This window comes from Fundulus heteroclitus, chromosome 22, assembly GCF_011125445.2.
Source record: "Fundulus heteroclitus isolate FHET01 chromosome 22, MU-UCD_Fhet_4.1, whole genome shotgun sequence".
Lineage (NCBI taxonomy): Eukaryota > Metazoa > Chordata > Actinopteri > Cyprinodontiformes > Fundulidae > Fundulus > Fundulus heteroclitus.
Window position 1 is genome coordinate 36,493,137 of NC_046382.1, and position 17,513 is coordinate 36,510,649.

The window sequence follows — 17,513 nt, forward strand, 5'->3', positions numbered from 1 at the left end:
GTTCACACCCCTTGAGGTTACATCCATAAACATCAACATGTTTTATTGGGATTTTATGCGGTAGACCAACAGGATGGTAAAGTTGCGAAGTGGAAGGAGAACGATGCATTGGTTTCCAAATCCAGCACAACCAACAAGCTACAGCAGTCACCATATAACCGTATATGTTGGACGATAAGGCGCACTTAGAATCCTTACATTTTCTAAAAAAATTGATGGTGCGCTTTATAATCTGGTGCGCCTTATATATATGATCACCATTGTGCTTACCGACTGATTTTATGTGGTACAATATGCTCAAAAATGTGTTAAAATATGTAAGTATGACTTTGGTGAGCAACGAAGTCGCTCCGCTCAACGGATATTCAGAGCATTACGGTACATTGTGTCACTACCTGATCGGACCCCTGAGCTGTCTACAAGACTGCCTGACTGTAATGTCTAAACTAGAAGTGCATTCATGTAAGGCAGCCTGTGCTCAGAGTACGAGCTAGCAACAATAAACCTAGTAAGTTAATACAATATAAAACGTTTATTTTGGCCTTAAGTTAAAAACAGGGCAGTGTAGTCCAACTACTCTGTCCTCCCAACAGAGACGGGTAACTCTCCCTTTCAGGTGAGAGCTGTGTAAGCAGAGGGGTGGAGTGATATAACACACTTGGGAAGAATATTTAATGCGCCGTATAATCCGGTGTGGTTTATGGTGCGAAAAATACGGTAGTCAAGAGTGTTTAATCTAACCTCAGTATACCACAGTTTGAGGGACAGCATCGTTAAGACAGAGGGACATGAAGACAGGTCCAGGATAGAGTTGTGGGGAAGTCCAGAACAGAGATAGATTAGGAAATACAAGTTTCAGATCTTTATTAATCAAAGAGTTTGAGTTACGCACCACTTTGCAGTGGTTTAGCATGTTGAAGTCAGAAAATCAAACACTGAATTTGAATGTTTACTTTTAGTATTTAACTCCCACCACAAACTTCATTGTATTTTCTTTTCTTTTATTTGATGAAAGCACACAAAATAGCAGATGATGGTGAGGTGGAAGAAAAATTGTGCATAATTTTAAAAAGAAATGTACAGACAAGTAGCTGAATAGTGTGGTGTAGATTTACATTTAGCCTCCTTTAATCAGATGTCACTAAATTAAATCCAATCAATCACAAGAATTCACTTAATCTTTACAATCCCAGTAAAGTTTATAAATTGTCTCTGAAGTTTTTAGGTAAGGTGGTCCATGTGAACATGGCTCTGTGTGAGGATGAGCTCCTCTATGAACTTCTGGGAGTATAAATCTACCTTCAGCTGCATGTCTGATTTGATAATGATGCGCACTGGTGATAAAATATGATTCTGTATATGGTGCCCTTGTCTGCTTTGAATTTAGAACATATTTAATGAATAACATCAGACGTATAACTATCGGTACAGTTACTTGTTTCTGTGGAAGTTTCTTCTCGAGGGTTTTACTCTTTGCAAAAGAGGGCAGGTTTCCAGCCCAAACATTTTGTTACTCTGTAGCACACAGCAGTGTTTATGCATTTCTAAGCTCCACGCATTGCATATATGGAGAAGAGGACATTGTCTCCTCTTGTAATTTAATGCATTCCAAAACTTGAGCTCATTGCCAGACCTGCTGAGGCTGGGGCCTGTCAATCAAGTGCTACCAACTTTGTCATTCCAATTAAAACCCAGTGTTCTGTGGCAACACGATATGCTAGAAGTTTTTTTTTTTGAACAGCAAATTGGTTGACCAGGTGGAGATTAAATGCCACCTAGTGGACATAGTGCCAAGACAAAGGGGTACTCACACCAGCAGTTTCCAAATTGGAAAGTGACAATAGACGGAAACAAACACTCTCCTAAATGTGCCAACAGCACGTCCAAAAGCCGTGGGGACATAACCGAAGTAAAACACAGGAAAGTACAAACCCGACCAGCTGCATCATTACACGATCAAAGTCGGGACGAAAAACACAAGCAGAAAAAAAAAAAGGAAAGAAAGCGTGACAGCTGGTGGACAGTGGGCAACCCAGCGTTAAGAATGGACGCTCAGGAGGAGAAGAGACTTTTCTTTCTTTTAAATGGCGACAAGAAGAACAATCGTGCACTGTGCCTTCCATTGACGTGCGGGAACCTCCAAGGAAGAGGGGCTCAACGGTTGATTGCGAGGCAGAGACAGAAGCTTCCTCTGTGGGCCTGGCGTCGGGTAAGGACCCCTCTCTGCTTTGGAAGCTCTTTCTGAGCAGGGGGAGCAGGTTGTCGCTTTGGTTGCTCTTTTCTGGGCAAGTAGCAAAAGGGTGGGAGGGCACGCACCACTGGTCATGTACAGAGACCTGGCGTGGGCACAGAGTGATGCTACACAGACACACACACACACACACACAATCGCTATCTAAAAGGGTCTGCCAACCTCCCAGATAGCCAGCCAGTCTGGCAGCCAGTCATGCAGCTCCAGACATTTGTCATGACAGGCTAATTCACAGTCAAGAGGTCCTTTAGGTCTCTATCTTGTCCAGCACACACATGCAAACGCTGCTGAACACACACACACACACACACACACACACCGGCACTGAACGAGTCACATTTCTCAACACGGTTTGGAACGAAGGTTCAGGCGCCATGCGGACACGACTTAGGCTCAGTCTGAGATAGAACAGCTTAATTTAAAGTCATTTAATAACAAAATGCATCAGATACTAAAACTTCATATTCCCATTGTATAAAAAACTTAATGTGTATTCTGAAATAAATGTGGAGTGTATAATTATGTAAAGAAGCACTGAGACATGTTTAAGGAGGATGTTCTGACCATTAAGACTGGCAAACTGATGTTTGAGGCAATAGACTCTCTCCTAATTGAACACATTTGTAGCAGTATCATTAAAACTATAATTGATTTAAAAATCAAAGTACTTCAGATAGACTTCAACTACAGTACAAATTGTTAAAAAGGATGCACAAACCAGTAGGGTTTAGGCCAAATGAGGTTTCCACTTGGAAAAACATGGCGACTCCAAATTAGACCCATCATCTGCACACAGAGCAAGCATCTCTGAGCATGTAAAACGGAACAAATTAAGAAATGTTTCATTTTTCTTATGGGGGGGGGGTCAAAGTTAGGTGAACATGGCAATACTGCAAAAAAAGGGGAGTGACAGAGTGGGAAGCGGGGAGGCAGATGGAGACGAGCGTGGAGCTTATCGGCTGCCTCCAGACGGAGCGCGCGGATCAATGGGCATGCGAGGCCCACAGCGATCAATGCATTTGATAAAGAATTAAAGAAGAGCCACTGTACACGGCTTTTTAAAGAACGGGGACACGGCCTAATTATGACTGGACGGGTGCGTGCCCATGATAGGGGTCTGAGTGTGCGTGTAGGAGGGCCTTATGAGTCTGGAAATGTGAATCTGCAAGATGTTCAGATGGAGGTGCAGCAGGCATAGCTGTGTGTCAGCGTAAGCATCGCTCCAGTCAAGTCCATAAGCCACGTGTCAGAGTATATTCAGTTTATGTGTAAGGGTTTAATATTCGTGAGTACGTTCCTCTGAGAGAGAACGAGAGTCGTCTTTTCAGATGAGGTGGTACGGTGGGTTGAGGCCCTGAAAATAAGATTGTGTGAATGTTTTTATGTACATTTTGTGTATAGATGCGTCTTTGTTAATACCATTAAAGGCCATGGGTAGAACAGGGTCTCTGCGGCTCATAACTTTGACAGGCAAGAACGGTAGGAAGGTTCGCCTATTTAAATTAATGGAGTAATTAGTGGAAACAGAGACAGAAAGAGCTGAAAGGAGGAGAGGGAAAGAAGGAGACGGAGCACCTGAACTTATTCTGCACCTGTTCATAGAAGGTGAGGCTGACTTTGGCAGCAACAAGCTCTCTCCCCATCATCCATTTCATGTCTACAGCTCTGCGCTCAGAGAAACCTTCTGTAGCCGTCAGAAAAACAAAGAGTAGAAAAGTCAATATGTTGGACGAGCGCAGATATGCTTTTACCGTACATCTCTGATCAGTAACAGCTGATTGCAGATTAAAAGATAATGGCTTTTCTCTTTTTCTTTTTTTTTTTTTACTTTTTTTTTTACAAACATTTACCAGGAAAAGGGATGATTAAAAGATCATCTCTTTGCTTCAGTCACTTACTGGATTGAATTTTTTTTACCTCCTAAACGAAATATTTGCTTATATCTAAGAGGACGTAAAATGATAATTTACAAAAATTAGTCAAATCTACGAACTGGGACGGAAAAATATATGTTCAATGTTTTATTGGTTGCTTGTAAGAAGTAGAAAATGGCTAAAACCCGCCCCACCCACATTAGAAGACTGGATCGACATGATTCATAATATTTATTTGATGGAGAAAATGACTTTTACTCTAAGACAAGAAGTGGACAATTTTTTTCTCCTTTGGAAACCCTGGACCCAATATATTGCACTTTTTAGATCTGATTTCCTTTAAGCCTATGCTCTCCATTAAGTACATTATTACTAAGCAAACTGGTTAATAAACTGCTACCCCATGTTCTTATTGTTTAATAGTTTTGTTGAAATTTCCTTTTTTTTCCTTGATCACATTTTATCATTTCCCACAGCAAAACTGTGAATATTCCTTTCTATATTCTAATTTGTGCAGTCCTTCAATAAAAAAAAAATATATATGAAATTTTTTATATTATATATATATATATATATATATATATATATATATATATATATATATATATATATATATATATATATATATATATATATATATATACACACACACACACACACACACACACACACACACACATATAATATATACACGAACTGGAAGACAAGCTTTTGAATATATCTGAGGACCAATTAATATTTACAGTAAACAACCAGACCTATCAGATAGTGAAGGCAGTTGATATTAGCAACCAATGCAGTTTTTAACTCTAAATAAAACAAAGTGTACGTGTAAATATACATGTAGGTATGTATTTATATGGCAAGTAACTGTCTGCAGAGCACCAAGGTAGCCGAGGTACAGCCTGAAACCTTTTTTAATAAAATCAATAAGTTCTTGTGTTACATTTCTGTTTTAAATCTTCATGCACTCATGTCTGACGTAGTCCTTTTATCTTCCAGAACACATCAGGTTACTGAGCAGAGCCACACAGACCTGCATAACTCTATGGAGCTCTTGTTGTTCTGGATCATTTTTATTGTAAAATCCGTCTAAAGATTGGGTTAAGGGCTTTTTCAACGGCACACAATTACAGAGAAATAAACAAACAAAAAAAACCCACATTGGAAATCTTTAAAAATAAAATGAGCTGGATGAATCTTGTTAATTACTGGAGCGGCAGACGTTTATATGCACTACTTTGAGATTTTCCTGCGACTCTCTCGCAGGTCCTGCTGACACTTGCAGTTGGTCACTCGTGAAGAAAATAACGAGGAGAGAAAGATGAAGAGGTGCGTGCGCGCTGAAGAGGTTTCTGAGTGGAGGTGAATTACAGCTTTCTTCTCTGATGGCTTGATCAGCTCTTGTCATGCAATTTAGAGAGCTGTCTTACTCCTGCTCGTTAACACACACACACACACACACACACACACACACACACACACACACACACACACACAGCCTTTGATCTCTGCTCCAGTCCATTCAGTCATGACACATACCCTCACACTCCAAGACACGCGCGCACATACACGGGCCTAAGAAACTCCCCGTCAAACTATTTAGTTTCATTTGGGGTACTATTCGAAAAAGAAGAGAGAGAGCAAGAGAAAATAGGCGGGAGAGAAGGAAGAAGGGGGGGGAGAAAGGAGAACAGAGAGAAGAAAGGAGCGGCAGGCACAATCAAACGAGACCTCCAGAAAAACTATTACTGCGGGGAGAACGTTGAAAAAAGGGAGAGGACAAGAGGAGGAGGAACAAAGAACAAAGTGTGGAGGAAGGAGCAGCGCTCACAAAGCCATATTAGAGTCTCACCAAGGAACACCGTTTTATTCTGCATGTCTTCTACAGGCCTTGCTTCTTGCCTTTTTAATAACAAGACTGATGGAGCAGAAAATGCCAAAGGTGCAGTTAAATTGTTCTATCATTGATAAGCTTTGTAGAGCAAATCCGACTCTTCGTCATGACCGGCTAGCTGCCAATCTGCCAATTACTGTACGTTTTAAAAGTTCAGCTTTCCAAACATCCAGTAAAGCGCCGATCTGAATGGCCTGCGACAAGCAGATGCCGTGAGGAGATCTACGTTCTTGGACTGAAATGAGAACGATCGCGTACAAAATCTAACAACTAGAACAAGCAAATGAGGAAAAGGAAACGAATATCTAAGTGCAGACAAGCAGATGACAACACCTACAGGTCATAACAGCAGAGACCCAGGAGCCCTCTCCACTGATGAGGAGGAGAGGGAGAGGGGGAGGAGGGGGGCGGCGCTGGTCGGCAAAAATCAAACGGGACCCAATTATAGGAATCACAACGAGTCAGTGAGCAGGGGAACTCTCTTACCTGGAAAACACCAAGGCATGTGCGTGCACTCATGAAGCAAGCACACACATTTATAAAAGGCCATAGGTGCTAGATATGTGCACAAAACACACACACACACACACACACTCTTAGCGTTACAGTTTTCGCAGAGAATTACACAAAGTGTAGTTCACAGACACGCATTCATCCCAAACCTAGTGTGGATCCTGATAATTAGCCTGGCCAGGCCGCTGTGAAATTACTGTTCTCATCTGCTAATGGATGGGAAGACCTGGAGCGAATAGACACAGACACACACCAACCTCTCCGGTAAAATTAGAACAGCGCCAAAGACTAAAGAGCTAAATACAAGTCTGCAAGGAAAAAATGAAAAAAGAATAAAACAGGAGAATATTTCCATCGCACCAGAATAAGGGCCACAGACAGTGGAGCATTTCCAGAGAGCCGTACCACTGACTAGTGATGAGTTATGAAGGCCCACCTATTGAGGAAGGGAGAGGTAGCAGGAGACCGTGGGAGATGCAGCCAACAGAGAAGGATGGTTGGGGGGAGGGGGGGAGAGTTGAGAAAAATTAAAGTGAGTGGAAAAGAAAGAAACTGGGTGAGAAATCAAAAAGGGACATGAAAGAGGGAGAGAATGAGAGGAAGTGACTGAGCAGACAGGCAGAGAGAGAGAAACCCAAACCTGTGACCTTAGATGAAAGAAGCAGTCACTGTGGGCTACAATTAGGGATGGCAGGAGGGAGAGCATAGGTCAGCACAACTACACAGACCCACACAACTGCACAAGCATGAAACATCCCCGTCACAATGGCTGTGGGTGTGTGGAGACACGACGCATGTTAAGCACATTCACTCCTTCACGTTTCCTGCCCTTCACACAGCGTCTCAGACAAGTATTCATATAGTGCATCATCACAGCCGTCCCGTTCATCAGGGTCTCACGCAACAGAACGACACAAAGACGCCCATAAGGAAGACGGTACATGTTTCACCTTTTTTGGACAAATAAAAACCGAATAATGATTACTTGTGTTTGTATTCACTTCCCCTGAATCAATCATTAGAAGAAAAACGTTTCTCCCTAATTACATCTGCGGTTCTTCGGGGATGTCACTACTAGCTTTGTACGTCTAGAGCAGGGATGGGCAACTTCCATGATAAAGAGGGCCAAATTTTTTTCAGCACGACCATTGGAGGGCCACATGACCACACACTTCAAATAATTGGATATGAAGGACGCTACCAATTATTCTCAATAAGAACAAACTTTAGATTAATTTATATCTGTATGTTTACTGCACCAACATATAACTATTTTCTGCATATAAATGCATTTTAATATGTCCTTAAGCAAAAGACAAACCGTTTGCTTAAAAAAAATTTGCAAAAAAGGAATTTAAACTCCATATCAATGCATTCAGGAGCATGGGTCATTTCAAATTTACAAGGAAAGAGGCATAAAACGGCACAGAACTTAACTCAAACAATAATGTGTCTATCCAGAAACTGTGTGGGCTTTCTTACAATACTGAATGCTCTATAATTGTATTTCTGTTACTTTTTGATTATGGACATCTGTTTGCTTTTTATTCTGAAAAATCTAATGTCCCATGCTCCTGAATGCACCATAGCTTTCTGACGCTCAGGAATGCATCACTCTGGTCTGTGAACACGGTGCTGCACGTTTGATCTTCTGCTTAAGACAAAGCTTTGCAGTTTCAAAACTCACTTCGGCTCTCACGGTTTATGTTGTGTGTGAATGACAAGAGACCAAAAAAAAAAATTTTCACATGTCCATACTTCTTCCCATTTTGTCTGAAAAATGTTGACTTTCTCGTCAAGTTTTCCCTTTATACCACTGCTAGTGGCCAGGGCTCTTGACTTTCTTCCTCGCTGTTGCAAAGCGGCCCATGCCCGCTATTGTTTGGGTACGGCCCCCTATTGGTCAAAAGTATAATTACAATTTTTTTTTTTTTTTTTGCTTTTCATTATTAAATTATTATTGATCTATTCGCGGGCCGCACTGAGTGATGACGAGGGCCGTGTGCGGCCCCCGGGCCGCCAGTTGCCCATCCCTGGTCTAGAGACTCATCATGAACGGACATTTTTGCTCACTCTTCTTTGTAAAATAGGTCAACCCGGTGAGTTTAGATGGAGACAATCAGTTCACTTAAACACTTAACCCTTCGTAAAACATTTTATTCAGATTTAGGCCGAGACTAGGGACAGGACCCAGGACCGTCTCGTATTTAGCTCCGACCATCAGGTCATCAATGGACCTCTCCTGTCTCCACTGAAGAACAGCACTCCGACAGCATGGTGCTGCCACCAGCGCGAGGATGGAGTCTTAGTTGTTCACAACACAAAGCTGCCCAAAATGTTCAGTTTTGTTCTTTTCTGACCAAAGCACCTTCGTCCATAGGTTTGCGCCGTCCTCTGGATGGGATGTTGTAAACTTCTGCTTCTAATGGCCGTCTAGCTACAAAGACTTCCTGTTCTGTAAAGGCCAGATTGGTAGAGTTTAGAAGATCTACTTGTCCTGTCAACAAACTCTCCCGTGTGAGCAGTGACTCTCTGCAGCTCCTCCAGAGTTACCTAAAGCCTCTTGACTGCTTAGCTGAATCTTACTCATCCATCACATGATGGACTGCACCGTGCTTTGCCAGATGCTCACGGCTTGGGTTGTTATTTTAAAAGCCAACCATGGCTTGAACATCTCCAGATCTTTATTCCCGATCCGTCTGCTGTGTTCCTCGGTCATGATCACGAAACACACGGCATTTGGTTGAACCGGGTTTTATTTAAAGGGGCTAAACAGAAATGCGGACCACACTTTTCAGATTTGTTACTGTAAAACATGCCAATCAGGAGCAGTGAATCTCAACGATGAACTGCTTTGTGTTGGTCAGTCGTATCAGATCTGAGGAAAGCGCCTTGGAGGCTGTGGTTGGGAAGAATGCTTTTGGTATGTGCTGTGGTGAGACTTTATAAGTATTTTCCTGTTTGATGGATGGCGTAAGGGCTTTGCTAAAACGTCAGGGAGCTTTGAGATCAGATCAATAAAGTCTCTGTGGGTTTATGTAATATAATCATTAAGACACCCAGGAAGCATCAGATTTGTTTCACTCAGCAAAACCTTAAAAAACCCTGAACGGTGAAGGCTCTGAGCAAGATATGAAGCCTGGTAATAGATTAATGAATGTACAATCAGACTTATTTCTAACTTTTACTTTGAAAGCGGCACCTCTAAAACATATAACGCGGGGCCCCCTCCTTTACCCCACATTAGTCACTTCCCTCGAAGAGAGAAGCCCGCTTTAATTGAATTAAATTATACCTTATGCATGCTAAACCACAAAGCACCTACTTAGACAGATGGAGAGGTAAATGGGAAAGGCTTTTGGCTCTCCAGCTGATAACGGCGACACACACACACACTCATGCTAATCAAAACAAGACATCAAGTAATCTAATCTGAATCACTAACAATTATCAGCACGTTGGCCCCGAGGCCAGGCGTATTCCTTTGATCAATGTTTTCTATTAAAAAAAGTGTAAACAATTCAATATCTCCCCTCACCCCCCTCTTTTGATTCCTTCCCTTATGCATAGTGAGAGCGAGTGAGGGGGGGGGTATTAACCAATTGTCCTTGGAAATGAGTCAGGAAATCAGGAGGAGAGCGAGCCTGCAAGTGTGGGCCTGGCTACTTTAAGGAGCTAATCTGACTTAAGTCAGCCATCTTGCTGCACAACAAGGGACCGAAGAGGACCTTTCTTTTTGTCACCAAGGAAATATACTGGTGCTGCAAACGCTTTGAAAACCTCTTTTAATTTGCTCTCTTTCTCTGAAGACTTTCAACGCCACCAGTCCTTGGAAGGTCCTCATTTATTTCCTCAGATTATTCCAAAATGGTTATTCCTGTGGCTGGCATGCAAACACCAACACACACACACACACACACACACACACCGATATTTATGAGCTCACACACAAACACTCGCGCGCTAACATGCACACTTCTGAAAAACATCTAATTCAAGGGCACATTTCTCTTTAAGGATTCCAGCAGCAAACGCGGGGCCAAGCGGCTGCTGCCTTTTAGATATTTCATTACCAAAAGGTATTTATTTCATTTTACCCTCAAATCCCTTGTCACGTTTTTTTTTTCCTTCCCTTACCCTCCTTTACTTTTTTTTTCCTGAAATATTTGGAAACGTGACAGAAGATTTGACCACGGTGCTTTCCCAGGGTAACTCCTGGTTCATCAGCGTGCCCCTTCCTCTCAGTATATTATGTTCAGTGAAGCGTGCTCAGTTCAGAGCTGGCAATTTCAATCGCGTCGTTTCTAGTCTAGTTAGCTTCAGTACAGCGATTCTTCACCCCCCCCCCCCCCACCCCCCAGCCCCCTTTTTAGCAGGAATGTACTTCTGCTGACAGCTGTCTGTGGACAACATTTGCTCAGTGCACTGAAGAAAGTGAAGGCAGGCAGAAAATGTAGTTAGCAGCATAAATATAAATTGTCAAAATGACCAAAGACAGACTCTGAAGAGACAGAGAGTTTCTAGAGAGAGAGAGAGAGGAGACAACGGAGAAGTCCATCCACATTTGAGTTCATTTGAACTGACGTCCTCAGGTTGTGCCGCTCAGCCGCCCATGAGAAAATCTCAGCAGAAGGTAATGAGCAGAAGTCTTCCCTCTTTCTAAAAAGCTGGCTGAGAAAGTGGTCTGCCAGGGGATGAGGCGGGTTATACGGGATTTTCCAACATGTTGGAAGGGTAGCGAGCAGCGAATAGAGAAAAGGAGCATGAGGAGGTTGAAGAGGCCGGTGGACATACGGTCTGCTTCTCCTGCACACTGACATGTTGCTACACAGAGGAAAATAAAATAGAGCAAAGGTTGGTGTGACATAAAACCCGAGAGCAGGGCCCCCCCCCCCCAAATTTAGAGACAAACCCACTCCCTTATTTCCGTAATGATGGATAAATGGTCAGTTGCTCTTGAATCTGCGTGAGGGACCTAGTGAAATAAACCTCGCTGCACATGCTCACACACTAGTGTTCAGAGCGGAGCGGCTGCATTCAGAGAAGGCTGCAAGTAGCCGGTCCACACCCCACAGACTGCCACTGTGGGTCCCTGAGCAGGACCCGTGGCCCCAGGCTGCTCCCCGGGCGCTGTAAGCTGCCCCCTGCTGCCTAAAGGATGGGTTAAATGCAGAAGACTCATTTTGTTGGAATGTACAATTGCAATGATGAATAAAGATTTCTTCTTCTTCTCTTGTTCTTAGGGGTGCTACTGTAAACTTCAATAAAACTGTGAAAGCATTTAAGCATTGCTTTAAATATTATTTTACAGGCTTCTATTCTCCAATATTGGTCCCTAGCTTCAAGAAAAAAACTTTTTTTTAAGCTTAATATATTAAATAAACACTGCAATAATAACAATTACATATATGGTATTTACATATGAAAAAATAAAGTTTAAAAAATAATTTACAAATGTTATTTTTTTTGTATATTTGATCAATAATTTACATTTTTTTTAATAAATATTGAAGTAGTGTTTATCAAAGTTGAACTACGAAATGTAGAAATAGATGATATCTACTGAAATTCTACCAATATAGTTTTCTGCCAGTTATTGCTATATGAAATTTATATTTTTATATATCTTTTTTGCTGTTATTAATTGTTTTGCTCTTAATCTGTCACTTCTTATTTTCAGTCTCACAAACACAAATACTGCTCAAAAACCAAAACTTGTCCTTTATCCATTTCAGCACACTGCCTGTATTAAATTGTACAACCGCAGAGCTAAACAGCAACATTTGATCACATTTTTAAGCAGTAAACCTCACATTTCCGACAATAACCAACGTCAATTTGCCCATGTCAGTATTTTTGGTATAAAAAGAAAAATTAAAGAAACGGTTGTTTTTATATGTAAAGGCAGGGTATGCTCCAGTCCCTGTAAGTCACAGTCTGTGGTCACATGACTCCACCCCATCCAGCCTGAAACAAGAAGCGAAAGAGACGGGGAGGTTTAGAAAATGGAGGAAATGTCCAATGTTGAAGCGGCGGTGGTGGAGCGGCTCGAGAAGGAAGAGGAGCAGCTGTTAAATACGTTGTGGCCACATCTGATCTCTGGTCCAGTCGCACCATGAACCCGTACATCAGTCTAACTGCACATTACATCAATGACAAATAGAAGAGGAAGCGTCGTCTATTTATCGTTATCGAGGTGAACTGCTCAATATATCGCTGGATTGGTTTTAGGCCATGTGGCCCATTCCTACTTTTAACCATCTTTAGACGCGTTGGTGCTTTCATGGCGCTAGTGGTGTTGCTCAACAATCCCAAGCTGTATTAGCTCAACTTGGTTTTGGCAAACATCCTCATTTCGAGTTTATCGTTCGATAGATACGATAACAGCCCGTTTCAAGTCTAATGTCTAAATATTTATGTAACGAATGATTTGTCGGATTGTGGCGACTCTGGTCCTTCGTACTTCTCACAGCTTTAAAGTTGAGGAATGTTCTGAAGTATGCAGAAATCAGGCCTGGCTTTATTGAGACAGTTACTTTACTGAGGAGAAGACTTACATCGGAGACGCCTGAAGTGCGGTTTGGTGCTGCCACAGCTGAGCCGAGGACGTTCTTGTTACCGGCCTTCATGGCGGCGTCCCTGCGGGCCTGCTCCAGCAGCAGCCTGGCTCTCTCCTTTAACTCCTCTTGACGAGAAAGTACTTTCTACATCCAAAAACAAAGCGTAGTGACAATAAGCAAAATCTAGATGCCCCCCAAGTAAAACTTTTTGAAATGAATTAAACACATTTAATAATGCACTATATTTTGTTTAGTTTGGCAGTCTGGCAGTAAAGCTCACCTTCTCAGCTGGAGGACTCGACACAGCGGCAGGAGATGGCTCCTTTGAACAGAGAAACGCAACATTAATGCAAAGGTCCATAATGTTCTGGTTGTGAGCTCAGTTTCAAACCGACAGCCGTCACACGTTAATCTTCTTTAGTCGGACAAGGGATGCAAAAAGAAAGATTTAGAGAAGTTACATGTTTTCTCAGAGCACTGAGAAAAAAAACGAAGCATTGTTTTTTAAAACAATATGATAAATGAAGTTTTAGACGCTTCTGGATGCTAACCCAAACATGACTTAGTGCTGGAAACGTGCGAGAAGTTTTAAAAGAAACCGAAACATCTCCACAGAAAATTTATCTTAAAGGGCTTAGACGGAAGAACAGCCACCAAGCGGTTTTTAACACCGCAAAGTGTTGATTTTTTTAAGGATTTCAATTAAACCTGGATGAAGGTGACGATGCATCCCCTTAACTTGATAACAGCACATCAAATATAAAAAAGCCTCCCTGCAGCCCTCAATGCCTGCCCCGTGACCTTTTAGCTTGTAAACAAGCAGCAGTAATCTGGGGTTAACCAGTGCGCCCCTGCTCCCTGTGTGTGTGTGTGTGTGTGTGTGTGTGTGTGTGTACACACACGCGTACAGGTGCGAGTGTAAGACGAGATGATGTCTGCTCTGTGCAAAGCATCGCCACGCCTGAGCAGTCACGGCACAAACTGTCATCAACTGCGGGGATGGGAAATATAATGAAAAATATAATGAAATGTCAAAGCAGGGGGTTCTGTTGGGCGCATTCGGTAGTCGCCACATGTTAAGGGTCCTGATGCGTCTGGTTCTTGGCAGCATCGCAAGTGACAACAACATCTAATGGAGAATGGAGGAATTTCGGTACGGTCATCTCTGCGTTTGTATCAACAGCGTCGGGATTTGAAGCTTAGCGAGCGCCAGGAGGAAATGAATGTTCGAGGCATCCTCTGTCTTATGACTGACGGCGCCCAGAAAGTTTCAATCAAAGTCTGGGGCGCGGGGGATAAAAACAGGACCAATCCATTTAGGGCCCAGACAGGTACCTGCAGGTAAACGCGGCTGGAATCTTAATACCCGACCAGAGTGGCACGAATGAGTTTATAAAACACAGGCGGGTCCTGGGGTTGTTTAAGGCACAGAAATTACGGCTCCGTTTTGTAGTTTAGTGAATCAGTTACCTGACAGCTACAACCACAAATCACAGCATGATCACTGGGACCTAATGCGACAGACCCACACAAAGTATAAAAGTCATGGTATCTATTTGGGGTCAACCCTCTGAGTTAACACAGTTTTGAACCATCTTCTGCTGCAATGCGGTACCGCGCACGTGACGTCACCGTCTCAAGAGCAACGCCCCTTTTGCCGCTTAGGTAGGACAAACAGGTAGAGAACGCCCGTAGCAACCAGCTATTACACGCACAACAGAAACAGCGATATGACCGACTTTATAGCCGTTAAACTTTCCCAAGACGATGTCCCAGGCACACGGATTACTGGTCGCACTGTCGAAGAACACACCAACCTTCAGCTCAAACGATGGCTTGAGGTTCGAGGGCTTAAAAAGACTGGAAAACTGGCCGAGTTGATCGAACGGTAAGCTTTGGGTTTTTTTTCCTGCGCGGCGATCATGCCGGCGTCGGCCGTTTTTTTGTTTGTAATCACCGTCCAGGAATGGGTATATGTTTAATGTTTGTCTTATTTGAAATGTTTTTGAGTAAGCTATCCTGGTAGCAGGCTATCATGTTAGCGCCTGCTACCATGATAGCCTATATGCTGTCATGGTAGCAGGCGCTACTTTATTAACATGTCGGCCATCAATAAACTCTTACCTGTTCACTACTTGATGTCGCTGGAATTGGGTCAGGATGTTCTTCGGTTGTGCCCTTTCCTCCGACAAAATGCTTGCTATATGTGTAGGCCGACCGCACCGGTGTACCCAGCGTACACATTTCTCCTTGGCAGTCTTGAAGAAAACATCCTTCATATGCGGCCGATCAGCGTACCTCGAGTCGCTGTTGTACGTTCCATAGCAACAATGTTTAAAAACCATGGTCTTAGATTTGGAAAAAGCAGTCGTTTACCGAGTAAAACCAAGGGTAACGCACGTCTCTTTTACAGTGAAACAGCGGCGGACTATGCAAGATTGCCCTACTGCGTACCACGTGACGTGACGTCATCGTGACGTTACGTTTCTAAAAATAGCTCGCTCGCGGTACGCCATTGCACCTCCTGGTCCTTTGGAGGCGTGTCTCTGGCAGAGGCTGACGTAAGGCTTCGCCACCCGGGGGGGAGTTGGAGGCACGCGGAAGGCCGATACTGTGAGCAGGTGGGCTTACCTGTGTGATGGGGACATCCGTGTGGTTGACTGGAGAGCCTTTGGTGTTGGAAGCTGGCTCGGACTCTGACTGACGCAGGCTGGCCCTTTTCTTCTTAATGAGGTCAGCGTCCCTGTTATAGGAGAAGTGTGATAAAGAGTTTCCCCTCCTGGTCGGGGACGACGGCTCAGCGCTTCTCTCTCCTCTGTCCTCCAACGCCTCCTCCTTGCGCTGCGTTTCCTTCTCCGTCTCTCTATCCACCTTTTGTGGCAGCTCACAGAGATCTACAGCGTTAGCTTTGAGTAGACCGCCCCTGTCCTCTGAGCCTGGCGGCGTCACGTGGGCCGAGTTTGCAGCTGTTGCAGCTAATACTGTTCGCGGCATGGGGACAGGAGGCGCGGACTGTGAGGGCCCCGCTGCCGGGGAGCCGGTCGAATCTACTCCAACCGGCGGCTCCGTCGCCTCCCCCTGGGTAGCCTCGGTGCCGTTGGGTTCAGAGGGAACGCCGCCGGGAGATGACACGGACTCGGGGTCAGCTGGGTGGTGTTGCACGTCGCTGAGCTCGGCGTAGAACTTGTCCTGGTCTATGGAGGCGTTGGTGTCCGTCTCAAAGTCCCCCACTTTGTAGGTGCTGCGACTGCTGTTGGCCTCTATCTGCACCACGTTGAGCTCCTCGCCGGAGAAGTGGGCCCTGATCTGGTACAGGTAGGTCATCACTGTCAGCTTGTCGGGGATAGCGAGGAGCACCATGTCGGACGGCTCCAGGAGACGAGAGATCCCCAGACTGGCAAAGCCATCATATGCCTAGAAAAAGAAAGGTGTAGTCTCAATTAAAGGTGTAGTCTCCATAGCAACAATTAACCTACAAAAGAAGGCTGGCTTCTTGTTTTCAGCGACTTGGTGCATTGTACCCAGAATGTAAGTGTGCTCTGTATGTTCATGAGAGACACCTCTGCCAGAAGTCCTGGCAGGTCATGTCAGGGTTGGCTGTCCCCGATAACAGACGCAGATATCCCAAGACAGAGCGCCTAATCCTAAAGAGCGTGGGTGTGTGAGCGTGTGTGTCTTTATCGCTCGCCTACATCGACGTGCCCACGCTCTCCGTCACGCGTGTAATTGGTCTGATTAGACTCTGATGAGAAAATACAGGTGTGATTATCAAGCGACAGACGAAAACCAATCCCCCATCACAAGATAGACCGAGACACAGAGAGAGAGGGGATGAAAACCATTATCGCTGCCAATGACAGGTAAATAAATAGATTAACGACGCGCACACGTGCCACCTCCGGCTCCCGCGCGCACACACAACCTCCTCATCCATCTCTCCCAGGTATCGCAGCTTGTATCTGGCCTGCTTGATAGTGTTGATCTAATTCCAACCTGTTGCAGCGCACGCTTGTCTCTCCGCCTCCGCAGATCTCGCGACTCCATCAATCCGACTGTCCCACTCTGGGACCAGACTCTCCTCCTTCCTTTTATCCCCCCCCGAGATGTTTCCTGAAGAGCCTGCTTAACCTGTTCTGGCCCCGTCCAGCTAGGAGTTCTCCTCCTTCATCCAAACACATTTGTCTTAATCCTGAGGAGGGCATTATTAAGCATGTCTGACTTCTTATTAAGCCCTTGCTTTGCATTCACCACTTCCACCTGTAGCTTGTCCAAGAAATGTTAGCTATGACCTGCTTCATAACTTGAGATTCTCAACTATGGTAACCTCAAGCAAAAACACCCCAGAGCCAGCAACATATCAAGATTTAGAACTATTGAGATTTTAAATAAAAAGATATAAGATGAGACTCCATCTTTTC

The 17,513-nt window shown here is 44.0% G+C and overlaps 1 protein-coding gene across 1 annotated transcript in view; it reads right to left on the reverse strand.

Annotated features, from left to right (window-relative positions):
- Positions 1-17,513, reverse strand: part of ehbp1 (EH domain binding protein 1) — a gene marked incomplete at its 5' end in the record, with an annotated part of 133,469 nt that overhangs the window by 48,610 nt on the left and 67,346 nt on the right. The window contains 3 exon segments of the mRNA XM_036126155.1: positions 13,093-13,239; positions 13,376-13,417; positions 15,727-16,509. Coding sequence (XP_035982048.1) covers positions 13,093-13,239; positions 13,376-13,417; positions 15,727-16,509 — 972 coding nt within the window.